General features: G+C 36.8%; 1 protein-coding gene across 3 annotated transcripts in view; it reads right to left on the reverse strand.

Moving 5' to 3' along the window:
* The window catches only part of LOC111054006 (unconventional myosin-XVIIIa), a 184,010-nt gene extending 175,476 nt beyond the window's left edge, over positions 1–8,534 (reverse strand). For 2 of the 3 annotated variants that reach the window (XM_039442931.1, XM_039442932.1), the window contains exons 1-3: positions 8,254–8,411; positions 3,092–3,246; positions 782–1,447 (exon numbers count right to left, since the gene is read on the reverse strand). In XM_039442931.1, the coding sequence (XP_039298865.1) occupies positions 782–1,447; positions 3,092–3,226 (801 nt within the window). In that variant the 5' untranslated portion in view covers positions 3,227–3,246; positions 8,254–8,411. Of the gene's footprint in view, positions 1–781; positions 1,448–3,091; positions 3,247–8,253 lie in introns of all 3 variants that reach the window. The other variant, XM_039442930.1, reaches the window with a different exon arrangement.
* Between the last annotated feature and the right edge of the window lie 4,979 nt (positions 8,535–13,513).

Raw genomic sequence — 13,513 nt, forward strand, 5'->3', positions numbered from 1 at the left:
TTATGAATGAAAAAATATTATTTGAAATAATGAATAATTAATAATATTCAAAATGTATAATTTAATGAGTTGAAAATCAGAAAAATATAGATAGAACAAATTCGCATTCAAAATACACGCCAACAATGTCAACAGCTGATTGGGATGGCTGCAAGATAATACGCAAAGTATCAAGAGTACGCAAAGTAATACTTTGCGCACTAGAGCGAAAAAGTGATTCTTTGCGGCCTGTAATCAGTGCAGAAATGGTCACTTTCCGAGGTACCTGTAGGAAAAAAGAATTTCCAATTTACTTGACATAGGTTAACAATCCCACCGAAAGATGAATTCTCTAACGTTACTACAAAGACGAGGTCTCAGAGACCGATTTGATTTGCCGTACTTGATTTGCTGTATGTTTTTTTTCTTCAGTCTTTCTGCTTGACGGAGAATATTATGAGGTTCATCAAGCAATTGCTCCGGCAACTCTATTATTCCCAAAGGTTAATCAGTGTTAGAATCAGTAGAATTTTTATTCCTGTAGTTTGTCAAAATAAAATGTGGATCTGCATCGGAATCTATTCCATTTGAAATATTTTAATCACTGGACACTTCATCAGCACCAAAAAGCATTATTGTTGTATTCTGTTCACTTAGTGTTCTGTTAGTTAGGATTTATTGGTGGAGGATAACTGATTCATTTTACACAAACGTCAAGAAAACCCCTATAGCCCCTTTAAAGCAACAAAATCTGTAATGAAAGATACAAAACAATGTTAAGCTTTGTTGAGACTTGACCTACCTTGACAACAACGGAAGATCCAGATGACTTAATCATTTCTATAACCTCCTCCCTGGACTTATCATCCACACTGACACCATTTACTTGCAGCAGACGGTCGCCGGGAAGAAGACCCTGAACTGACTGAGAGTTGGCACTCGGTTCAGCCAGTATGACAGACTTCAACTGGTACCCTCCACTCGGGTGCCGCTCAACAGTCACCGCTTGACACAACGAAAACCCGAAATCGTTCCTTGGATGGGGTTGCCTCGTGATTGCCAGCTCCCTGGCGGGCGGTAGCACCAGAGGGGCCACATCAGGCAGAGGCAGATCCCGTCTGATTGGACTGATACTGAGCGGAGTCGTGAAGCTGGAATCCGTCAGACTGTCCATGCTAGGCGATTCCGCCTGCACATTCTGGTAGATTATCATTTCATTGTGCAGGGTGTTTTTGATGACGGTATCATCACTGCAAGCGTTCGCTGAGGATGGTTTGACGGCTTGTTTGAGGATGCCCCGCTTGGGAGGTCGAGGCGGAGGTGCGTGAGATTGCGATCCAAGACTTGCTTCCGAGCTGTCACTCTGAGTCAGGTCCCCCAGAAACGAAGCGCTGTAATCGGCTGTGATACCACTCGGCAATTTCTCTTTTTCTTTGTGACGACCGCGGATTTTCAATGATCGACGAACCTGCAAAAATCCAACAATCATAAAAATCGAAACTAAAAATACTGGAAAAACTAAAACTATAACTGACACGTAAAGGTGCGTACAGATATACGCGCCGCGAACATGAGCACATGATTCACTTTTAATCAGCTGACTATATCTGTATTTTTACAGAAACGGTAAGATATTGTATTGTGTCCGTACAGGTTAGCAGACTTCATTGTTGAATAATGTTTGATTGATTTGTTATGTGGGATCTGTTATGTTGAAATATGAGATATTAGATTAAACTTTGACGTGTCATATACTGCGGGATCGTTGCTCCCTTAATGCAGTTTAATAATTGTGACGAACAAGAAAAGTAAAGTAAAGTAAAGTACAGATATAAAAAGCTTGGCATCAGCTGATTAAAAGTGAATTGCTATGTTCGCGGCGCGTATATCTGTACGCACCTTAAGACTTAACCTGCCAGGTAAGTACAGACAAAAATAAAAGATAGTATAAGAAGATATCCCATGGTATAGGTCGTTACAAGTCGATTTTTTTCAACTCAAGCCAATTACTGTCGTCTACTGTCTATTGTGCATAAGTGCACTACTGTCTAAGTGCATAACTATTTTACACGTGGTAGTAGAACTAGAAATCCATTCATTGAACATCATCGGTTAAAATTTTCAGATAAGAGTCCGATTGTTTATGGCTTGCAACTTTTCAGCAAGCTGCCTAAAAATTTGTCAAAGTTAGGTAGGCCTAATTTTAAGAGAGATTTGTATGCATTTCTGGTTGACAAGGCATATTATAGTGTTGGAGAGTTTTTAAATGATAGGGTGTTATAATTTGTTCAACTGTAAAATTACAGTTATTTGTATGTGGAGTGTGGAAGAATGTTGTAACTTTATGTGACATGTGCTATATTTTTGTAAGCTTATGTTATTCTATTTATTCATTTTCGGTATTTTTCAATACCTGTTGACCTGGCCAGTTGTGAAGTGTTTTGGCTTAATAAAATTGAATTTAGTTATTATTACTGGCCAGATGAACTTGCAAGAGCGGCACAGTATGAGGGACTACCAGCCTCTCATATCTTCACGAAAAAGATCTACGTGGACTATCGGCTTGAGTTAACAGTGAAATTTGGAACAAAAACGCCCTATTTTCTTATGCTATTTTTACTCTCTGGTACAGACTTATGCACCACGAACACGCGCATTTCACTTTTAATCAGCTTATGCTAAGGTTATTATAATTATATGAATCTTACTTTTCCTGTACATATCATACAGTTATAATTAGCATATCATCAGCTGATAAAGAGCAAAACGCGCTTGTTTAGAAGTCTGTACGCACCTTACTACGTATTTAAACTGTTGTATTAATCATAATAGGAACCAGTTTTGGGCTTTAAATTGGTGTGCCTTTCCAAAACTTTTAGATTATTGTATATAATGAGGAAAATTAATAGAAAAATTATATAAGCTACATTTAAAAAAGAAAATACATTGTAATTTACAATTTTCTTTAATAATCAATAATTTAATCATTATCTCATGAGCTACTAACATGCAGAAACAATAGCATAAGTAGATATTCCATGGTATAGGGCGTTTATGTCGCAATTTTGTAATAAACAAATGTTAAGCTTTACATTAATCCAGGTTTTATTACCTCATCCAAACGTAGTAATTCCTCAGCTGTCATATTGCTCCGTTCTTTCTTTTTCAGCTCCTTCTTCTCCTTCTTCCTTTTCTCTTTTTCTTCTTTCTCCACTGCATTTCCACCTTTTTTCATAAAACTGAACATTATTTAGACTAGCGGAGTACCTGAAAATAAAAAATAAAGTTTTACAAAATTACATGTAAAGAGATCTATCAATATCTGTAGGCCTATAGTGAGGTCCACGTTATAATGGCAGTATTTACTCATCTATTTCAACGTTCTAATAATAGTATTCTATTAACATTGGTGTTGCTATCCTTGTCTATCATTCGAAAAGCAGATTTCTACCTCCACAACGTTCCCAGACCTTAAAAATGTAGAAATATAACTAATTAACAAAATATTGTATCTCAATTGAGAAAATTTATTACTTAATGATTGAAAAATACATCTTTTAACGACAAATAGAATATAATTGATTATTTCAAACAAGAATCAACAGTTAATATTACATTAGATATACCGGTATCAGCTACCTTCTATAGAAGGCACTGGCAAGGCAGAGAATCGGCTAAGCTGATGTCCTTTCTTTCTATTAAAACGTGGACCTCACTCTATATATTATTCGGATACTGTAATGTTCCTTGAGAATTTAAATATCATCAAGTTTCACCAATTCATTTTCCACCGCAAAAATATTCTTTAAAATATATATATATATAAAAATAACTATACAAATATAAACTAGAATTTAAACTTTTCTTCCCACTGTGACACTGATAATTCACGATTACGTAGCCACACATATAGGAACTTGAATGAATGTAGAATAAAGAGTACCGCTAACATGGAGCATGGTTTGCATATCAAATCACTTCTTGTGCTTGCTGTATGAATTAAAAATAGCTTCAATGGATACTAACGGACTGGTATTGGAATTTGGAGCTTCCTTCCTGCTTCAGCCAACATAGGAGAATAAAAATCGGCTATTGGGTGAGGATATGCGTATATGCTATCCCAATACTTCTATAGATTTCCATATTATAAATTGCTGTTGAAATATTAGTTACCTTACTAATTGCTGTACTTTATGCATACCTACTCAACTGCATATACCTTCTTATTGTGTGAACATATTGAATGCGTATATGTGCAAGTGCACGTCAGATCATACATGAGCCGAAAAATAAAATCTGGAAAGTGCCATTGAAACACGTTGTGACTTGCATGTAGCTGCTCACACTGAACGCAACCAGCAAGTGCACGAGTTCAGTGTGAGTGTTCCTATTGCTCTTCCCACATTTTGTTTTTCCATCTGCGAGCTTGGTCATGGATTGTCAAGCGTGCACTTGCACATGTACATGCATTCATGTGATCACACCCTTACGTTTATTTTTGATGCAAGGAGAGATGATCACCTTTTTATAGGACACTACAGAGGCTAAAGCTGAAGGAAATAAGACACTGATTTCGTCTACTGCAGATACATTTACATCATGGAAAATATATATGAGTTTCATTATAATAATTCTAAATGTTGGCCCAATGAAGGCCAATGACGGCCAGCGTCAGTGTGTGGATGGGTGGTTTACCAGCGCTGGCCTTCGCTCCGATTTTTGCTGAATGGAGGCCAGCCCAACGTGGGCCAATGAAGGCCAAACCACCCATCTACACTAGTCAACCAATAAATAACCTTATCTTGGACTTTGTCACCTATAAATTTGGAAGAAAAATAGCACAAGGACTACCTTATTATTTTATCTTTCAATGTTATTACATTAGATATACCGGTATCAGCTACCTTCTATAGAAGGCACTGGCAAGGCAGAGAATCGGCTAAGCTGATGTCCTTTCTTTCTATTAAAACGTGGACCTCACTCTATATATTATTCGGATACTGTAATGTTCCTTGAGAATTTAAATATCATCAAGTTTCACCAATTCATTTTTCACCGCAAAAATATTCTTTAAAAAAAATATATATATAGCCTATAAAAATATAAACTAGAATTTCAACTTTTCTTCCCACTGTGACACTGATAATTCACGATTACGTAGCCACACATATAGGAACTTGAATGAATGTAGAATAAAGAGTACCGCTAACATGGAGCATGGTTTGCATATCAAATCACTTCTTGTGCTTGCTGTATGAATTAAAAATAGCTTCAATGGATACTAACGGACTGGTATTGGAATTTGGAGCTTCCTTCCTGCTTCAGCCAACATAGGAGAATAAAAATCGGCTATTGGGTGAGGATATGCGTATATGCTATCCCAATACTTCTATAGATTTCCATATTATAAATTGCTGTTGAAATATTAGTTACCTTACTAATTGCTGTACTTTATGCATACCTACTCAACTGCATATACCTTCTTATTGTGTGAACATATTGAATGCGTATATGTGCAAGTGCACGTCAGATCATACATGAGCCGAAAAATAAAATCTGGAAAGTGCCATTGAAACACGTTGTGACTTGCATGTAGCTGCTCACACTGAACGCAACCAGCAAGTGCACGAGTTCAGTGTGAGTGTTCCTATTGCTCTTCCCACATTTTGTTTTTCCATCTGCGAGCTTGGTCATGGATTGTCAAGCGTGCACTTGCACATGTACATGCATTCAATGTGATCACACCCTTACGTTTATTTTTGATGCAAGGAGAGATGATCACCTTTTTATAGGACACTACAGAGGCTAAAGCTGAAGGAAATAAGACACTGATTTCGTCTACTGCAGATACATTTACATCATGGAAAATATATATGAGTTTCATTATAATAATTCTAAATGTTGGCCCAATGAAGGCCAATGACGGCCAGCGTCAGTGTGTGGATGGGTGGTTTACCAGCGCTGGCCTTCGCTCCGATTTTTGCTGAATGGAGGCCAGCCCAACGTGGGCCAATGAAGGCCAAACCACCCATCTACACTAGTCAACCAATAAATAACCTTATCTTGGACTTTGTCACCTATAAATTTGGAAGAAAAATAGCACAAGGACTACCTTATTATTTTATCTTTCAATGTTATTACATTAGTGTAATTTGCATTGTAAATAAATAAAAATGCTTGCTGTTTCCTGTTTTATCGTCTGCTCTGTTAGTTATTCTATGTACTGTGTAATTGAGTTGATTTTCTGTGAATTTTTATTGTGTTCCTTCTAGACAATATTTTCAACCTCCAACTCCATTTTCAATTTGCCATTTTATCAAGTCTAGCGAGCGCTTGCCAAAGCTAGCTACTGCTGACCTTGATTGGGCACGCAGTGTGGATGGCAAGAGTAACGCGGCAAAATTCAGTAATTCAGTATATTCAGTCCATGACCGGCAGTCGCCAGACAGACTTCGTCAAAATATAAAACAATCAATACACAAAAAACGAGAGATGGCCGCAGATAGGTTGTTTCGTGTGGCTCTGTAGATGGACTGCCATAGTAACTCATGAAACAATCTCAAACTGGTCTACAAGTCCACTGGTCTCATCATCTCTCAATGAGTAGAGAGGGTAGTTGATGAGTTTTTCACGTACCAGCCTACAAAACTTCCCATACTCCAGCTCACGAACACAAATTGGCAGTCTGTTAAAAATGTTTAGCATCCGTAAGGGGTAGCATTCGTGTGCTTTCGATAGTCTGGAGTAGGGCAGGTCAATGTTGCCCCGTCTCCTGGTATTGTGGTTGTTGCAGCTGGCCCCTCTCCTGGTAGGCATGAAGCTCAAAGCTTACCAGGTTGGGCCAGCGACTGGGCCAAGAGTGAACTAGGCATAAGCTGGATTCACACACAACAGTGACAGTGAAACTATAATTCCTATAAGTTATAATGGTAGTATTCATATTCCCTCGACCGGGCTGAGTGGGAATAGTCCAATTAGAGATTGTGGGAGTTTTATTTTCACTGTTGTGTTCGAATCCATGCTTGTTATGTTGGCCCAGCCTGGTAAGCTTGGCAGCGTCCACACTGCGAGCCCAATAAAGGCCAGCGGTAGCCAGCTATAATAACTATATCAACGCAGGTTAATGCCGCATCCACACTCTCACCAAGTGTGTACAAATAACGACGAGCGCGAAAGTGTGGATGGGTGGTTTGCCAGCACTCGCTTTCACTTGCCATCGCTCCGATTGTTGTCGAGCGAAGGCGAGTGGCCAGCCGAGCAACCACAAATGATCACATTGCTGTGAGGATGGCAAGACCAACGTGGCCAAATTTACCAGCTCAGCCAGTGACTTGGCGATAGTGTGGACTAGGCATTACAATCCCTATCGTTGCCGTAGCACTAGCCTATCCCAAGTGTTGTCATTGCTGTTTACAACGTAATGATTTAGGAAATTCATATAATTGAAATAATATGTTTAGATATCTACTTGATTCCTTGTCCACACGTTTGCTCAGTTAGCTGGCCAAGCCTAGTAAGTTTGGCCGCTTTGGTCTTGCCATACACACTGCAATGTGACCAGTGCCCCATCAAGGCCAGCGGTAGCAAACGTTGGCGAGCGCTCGCTACACGGAGCGCCGCATTCAAAATGTTGAAGGTTGAAAATATATACTACAAGGGAAACCATAGAAACGATAAGTAACGCTGTTATGCCGCATCTACATGTTGGCCCAGCCTGCAATGAGAGCAGTGCCCAATGGAGGCCAGCGGTAGCCAGCGTTGGCAAAGCGACCCTTCACACACTGGCGCTGGTCGACATTGGGCTAACATGTGGATGTGACATAACAATTAGGCCTATAGAAAATATTAGCCCTACACTCAATTACATAGAAAAAACAGAAGAACAGACGACAAAACATGGAATAGCGCGCACTGGTTGATGGGTGGTTTGCCAGCCCTGGCCTTCAGTGGGCTTGTCTCCGCTCGACAGATATCGGCGCTATGGCCAACGTAGGTCAATAAAGGCCAGTGCTGGCAAACCACCCATCCACACTCTGGCGCTGGTCGTCATTTGTACGTGTTGGGCCAACGTGATGATGCGGCATCAAACTTGCAGTAATTATATCGGTCAACTGCTAAAGTAAACGTACTGTAGCCTTACACAGTTTACTAGTTGTATTGCACACTAATAATCCTTTAAGGCTTGTACATGTACGTAGTATATTCATTATGACAACTATAATTATAAAGGAAATTCATGGTGGTTCATAGTGTTTAACAATAAATAATACTCACCGAACAAGTTTCAGGTTAGACTTCACTAACGACCATAACAAACTCATTCGCTTATGTGTTGGAACGTCTCTTACTAAAAACGTTGCATTTCTAAATCAAGAAGTGAAATATTTCTACCACAATACATTATAACAGTTCTGATCTACAAAACCACTCACAAATCAAACTGTTCCATTGATAATACCACAGAAAACCCAATAAATAAACGAACTCCACCTCAAAATACTAACCAACAAGTAAAATAACCAATAACTAAATTGTAAATTCCAAACGACAAAACCTGCAGACTACTGACCACTGACAGACAGCAGACGCTACTCAATACGTTAATGGGTTCCAGTTTTTCTGAGCGCATTTTATTTGGACTCACCACTCTTAGAAGAATAGATTCTACGTTATGGTAGTTGACTCAAAATCAACATATACGAAATCCCATCCACCGTCGTATAGTGTGGTCCACGATATAATGGCAGCTCTGTTGCCAGATCGTCTTTCAACAATGTAGAATTAATAATTGACTAACAAAATATTTCATCTTAATTATGAAAATTCATTATGAAATTATTGAAGAATATAATGTATTTCTTAATAAAATATAATTGATTAAATTGAAAGTAAATTACTCCCTATTTACATAATGAAAAACTTAAAGTACCCTTCTTTAATTTAATTCTCCTGAAAAATGTCTCCCTGCAAAATTGAGCAAGGAATAACTGGACAAAAGTTATTGAGGTAGGCCTATCATTGTTGAGAAACACACTGATCTTCAAATGTAAATTATCTTTGAAGCTTCATACCTTCTCATTTTCTAAATTTCTGACCGATTTGAACTTATCATGACATAGTAAATTTTATTCTCTTCAAAAATGGTTTCAATAAAAATTCACCCACTATTAAGAGTTTAAAAGTTATAGAGAAAAAACTACTGAGAAATTCATTGTTGACTTTACTCTCAATACTTTTGAGCCTCTACAACTCCCTATTTCTTCAATTTATTACTATTAAAGATGTATAAAACTGTAGTAAATTTTGTTGTCTTCAATAAAGGTTATTATCAAAATTACAATATGTTGAACCGTTCAGAAGTTATGGTGGAAATACTGGAACATTCCCACAACAATCTCTAAAGCTGTCAGCCATGAAACATGAAATCGAACAGAAATATTGTTGGAAAGATGCCAGAGTTACAAAATGAACAGCTTACGACATCTGACGGATGTTTTAAAATTATATTAGTAATTTGGCTGAAGAGAATACATTTTTAGTGAGTTCTTTGGAGTCGGAGAAAAATATGAGACAAATTGATTTTGAGGATTCTTTGCAATGTGAAGAGGTAGCGGAGGGCGAAATCAAATCTCTGAGAGTGGAAAATGAATCTGCTTTTATTAAATAAAGAAGTTCATGACAAGGGTGCAATCATTGATCTACTAAAAATTGACTGTGAGAGACTTTCTGTCACAAATCATTTGACTGAGAATAAAGAAGTTGGAGATCAGATGAGAGCGATGTCTGTGACTATTGAAACCTTGGAGGCGGACAACAACACTTTAAGGAATGAGAACATTTTTTTAAGAAGTAGCGCTATTAAATTGAGTAATAAAAATAAGAGCTTCTTGAGTTCCAAATCTAAGAATAATGTTATCAAGCAATCAGGATTTAAACCAAGTCGATCAAGATGTTTAAATTCAAATGTTGATAGTGATGCTGCGGTTGCAGAAGATTGTGAATCCGTGTCCGTCCCAGCATCTCCTAATCTCACAGTGCACCACTATGCCGACAGCCAGGGTAGAGATGTCGGAAGTCAGTTCAGGAGGAAGAGCAACATCAATTTCAACTCGTTTGTAAAGCCAGGAGCCAGGTTTCGTTGTGCCGGATAGATTGGCGGATTTCGGCAGGAAGGATGTTCTGGTGATTCAAGGTGGTTCTAATGACATCAGCAGAAATGAGGCAAATGAAGTCCTGACAGCTTTACGACAGTGTCTGCCAGCCCTCTAAGGAACCAATGTCATCATTTTCTCGATTCCACATCGCTTTGATTTGGCGGACTGGTCATGTGTGAACAAACTGATCAAAGACACTAATATATCTATGAAAAAAATATGCGATTTGTTTCCTAATTGTAAGTTTGTTGATATAAGTCATTTGGGAAGGAGATTCCATACAACACACGGACTTCATCTTAATAAGTTTGGCAAAAAGATTATCAGCGATTGTATTGTAAAGTGCGTACAAAGTAATTCCATGATTACAAAATCTACTCCTGCTATTCCACTTTATAGTTCTTTTTTAGTTCAGACCACATAACTTCTAGCTCAAATTTGGTAATTGATAATGTTGTTCCTATTGAAAATCGATATAATCTTAATAATTTCATTGGTGTAAAGCGAATTTGTGATTCTTTAGATAATTGTAATAGTCTACTTAGTAACGATCAGTCATCTAATTTAGTTGTTGCTCATTGGAATGTTCAAGGTTTGATAAATAAATTGGATGAACTCACAAGTTTCAACTGCAAATTTGATGAAGACATATTATGTGTTTCTGAACATTGGTTGGGTTCAAATGATCTGACTGAGATTGAAATTGGTGGCTATACATGCATCAGCGCATATTGCAGGCCTACAGGGCAAAGAGGTGGATCTTTGATCTGTGTTAAGTCATCCTTAATTGCAGTTGAAATTCCATATTTGGTTGAATTATCCGTTGAAAGGGTTTGTGAGATTTCAGCTGTGTTGATTGAGCAATATAATGTTATTTGCATTGAAATTTACCGTGTTCCTTTAGCGAGTAATTTTGAGGCTTTCATAGAAACGCTTCTCGGCATGCTTGATGTTTTAAATAGCAATAATAGTACTAATGCTAGCATTATCCTCTGTGGGGATTTCAATGTGGATTTGATGATAGATTCTAACTACAGTATGGTCTTAAAAAATTTGCTGACAAGTTTCAATCTCAATTTAACAATCAATGAAGTTACTAGACCAGGTGAATCTACTCATTGTGAGGGGACGTGTATTGACAATATTGATACATCAATTCATTTTGAAAGAATTATCTCAGCAGAGGTTGATCCGATGATTGTCTCTGATCATTTTGCTCTAGTGCTTAGCTGCCAACTTGATGTGACTGATCATACAGCTTCAAAATATTTAATTATAAGTAATAATAAGTCTAGAAGAATTATCAGACCACTTAATTACACTAATATTGTTAAATTTCAATCAATAATTGCAAGAACTAATTGGTTAGATGTTTATGCAATCAATAGTATTGAGGATAAATTTTCCCACTTTTTCAATAAATTTCTTTGTATTGCTGATGCAGCTCTTCCCATCAGATGTGTTGAAAGTGGCAGATGTCCTCCAGTAAAATTATTTTGTTACACTGAAGAGATTAAAAATATGAAGGAGCAATGTTTACTTATGTACGACCTCTATAAGATGTCCGGTTCTGCCACTCATAAAAGCATATATAATCAGTTAAAAAGATCTTTTAGAAAAATGGTAAAAAAGACTAAACTCGATTACAATAATAATCGTATTTTGCGTGCTAAAAACAAGCCAAGGGAATTGTGGTCAATAGTCAGAGAGAATTTGAATAGGAATGAAGTAGCTAAAGGTGATAAAATATCTAGTCATACACCAGATGGTTTCAATGATTTTTTTATTGACAGTGTAGATGAAAAATTGCGTTCAATAGCAGATCCTGTCCATGACGTTTTTCATTATATTGACAATTACAAAAATTCAATGCCAAACTCTTCAAAACCCTCTTTCTCTTTTCATCTTACTAGTGTTGAGCAGGTTCATAGTGTAATACTATCCTTAAAGAATAGTGCTTGTCTTGATGTGTATTGCTTGTATTCTTACTTGTTGAAACTGGCTTCTCCCCATATTTGTGAAGTACTGTGCTCTCTGTTTAATGATTGTATTCTTGATGGCGTTTTTACTAATTGCTTAAAAATTGTCAAAATAATTCCTCTTTTCAAGAAAGGTTCTGCAAGTGAGTATAATAATTTTAGACCGATTTCTATCATTCCAGTTATTTCTAAAATCTTTGAGGTAATTTTGTAATGTCAGATTGTTGAGGTTTTTGAAAATAACTCACTGTTCTCCGATAGTCAATTTGGGTTCAGACCTAATAAAAGCACAAATACAGCTATATCTGAATTCATGGAAAACTGTATCTATTCTATTGATGAGAAGTGTAATCTACTAGGCAGCTTCTATGACATGAGCCGAGCTTTTGATACAATATCTCATCCCATCTTATTACAAAAGCTCAAATTCTATGGTTTTGATGACATGTCAACCAATTTAATTGCCTCTTACTTGAGTGATAGATTCCAAACTGTTTTTTATGATGGCTGTTTTTCTAATTATTTAAAAGTGTTATCAGGTGTTCCACAGGGTTCCACACTAGGTACTATCCTCTTCATTATATATGTTAATGATCTTCCTGCAGCAATCAGTTGTAAAAATGTAAGACCATTTATGTTTGCTGATGATTTAGCTGTTCAAATAAGAAATAATGGTCTTTCTGGGAGCTTACATACGGTTAATGAAATAATTGAAGATTGGATAGCTTCTAATTCATTGTGTCTTAATAAGGACAAAACTCAACTTTTGGAATTTGGATTTAGATTGCAACCTGACAATGCAAAGTTTCTCGGTATTACAGTTCAAAGCAATTTAAAATGGGGCTTACACATCAAAATATTATGTGGCAAACTGTCGAAGGGAATTTTTATGTTAAATAGATTAAAGTTCATTGTTGATAAGAGTGTTTTAATTTCAGTGTATTTTATTGCTTATCTTCATTCCCATTTGTATTATGGTGTTGTTGCCTGGGGTAATGATACGAATGTAAATAAACTATTTGTGTTACAGAAACGAGCAGTAAGGGTCATTGCTAATGTGAATTGTCGTTTTCACTGTGTAGATTTATTTAAAAAATTAAAGATTTTGACAGTACCAGCTATTTACATTATTGAATGTCTTATGTATGTAAAAATTAATTTAGCAAGTATTTCTGTAAATAGCAACGTTCACAACCATTACACTAGAAATTCTGAATCGCTTAGAGTGAACCAGTGCAATTATGCAAATACATTGAACTGTTTTAAGGAGTTCGATATAAGAGCTTATAATAAGCTTCCTGCACATTTAAAAGAGCTAGAAGTTGGTAATTTTAAAAGAGCCATAAAAAAGATGTTAATAGAAATATGTCCATAAAGAAAAGAGGAGTTTCTAATTTGAGG

Source organism: Nilaparvata lugens, chromosome X (genome assembly GCF_014356525.2).
Source record: "Nilaparvata lugens isolate BPH chromosome X, ASM1435652v1, whole genome shotgun sequence".
NCBI lineage: Eukaryota > Metazoa > Arthropoda > Insecta > Hemiptera > Delphacidae > Nilaparvata > Nilaparvata lugens.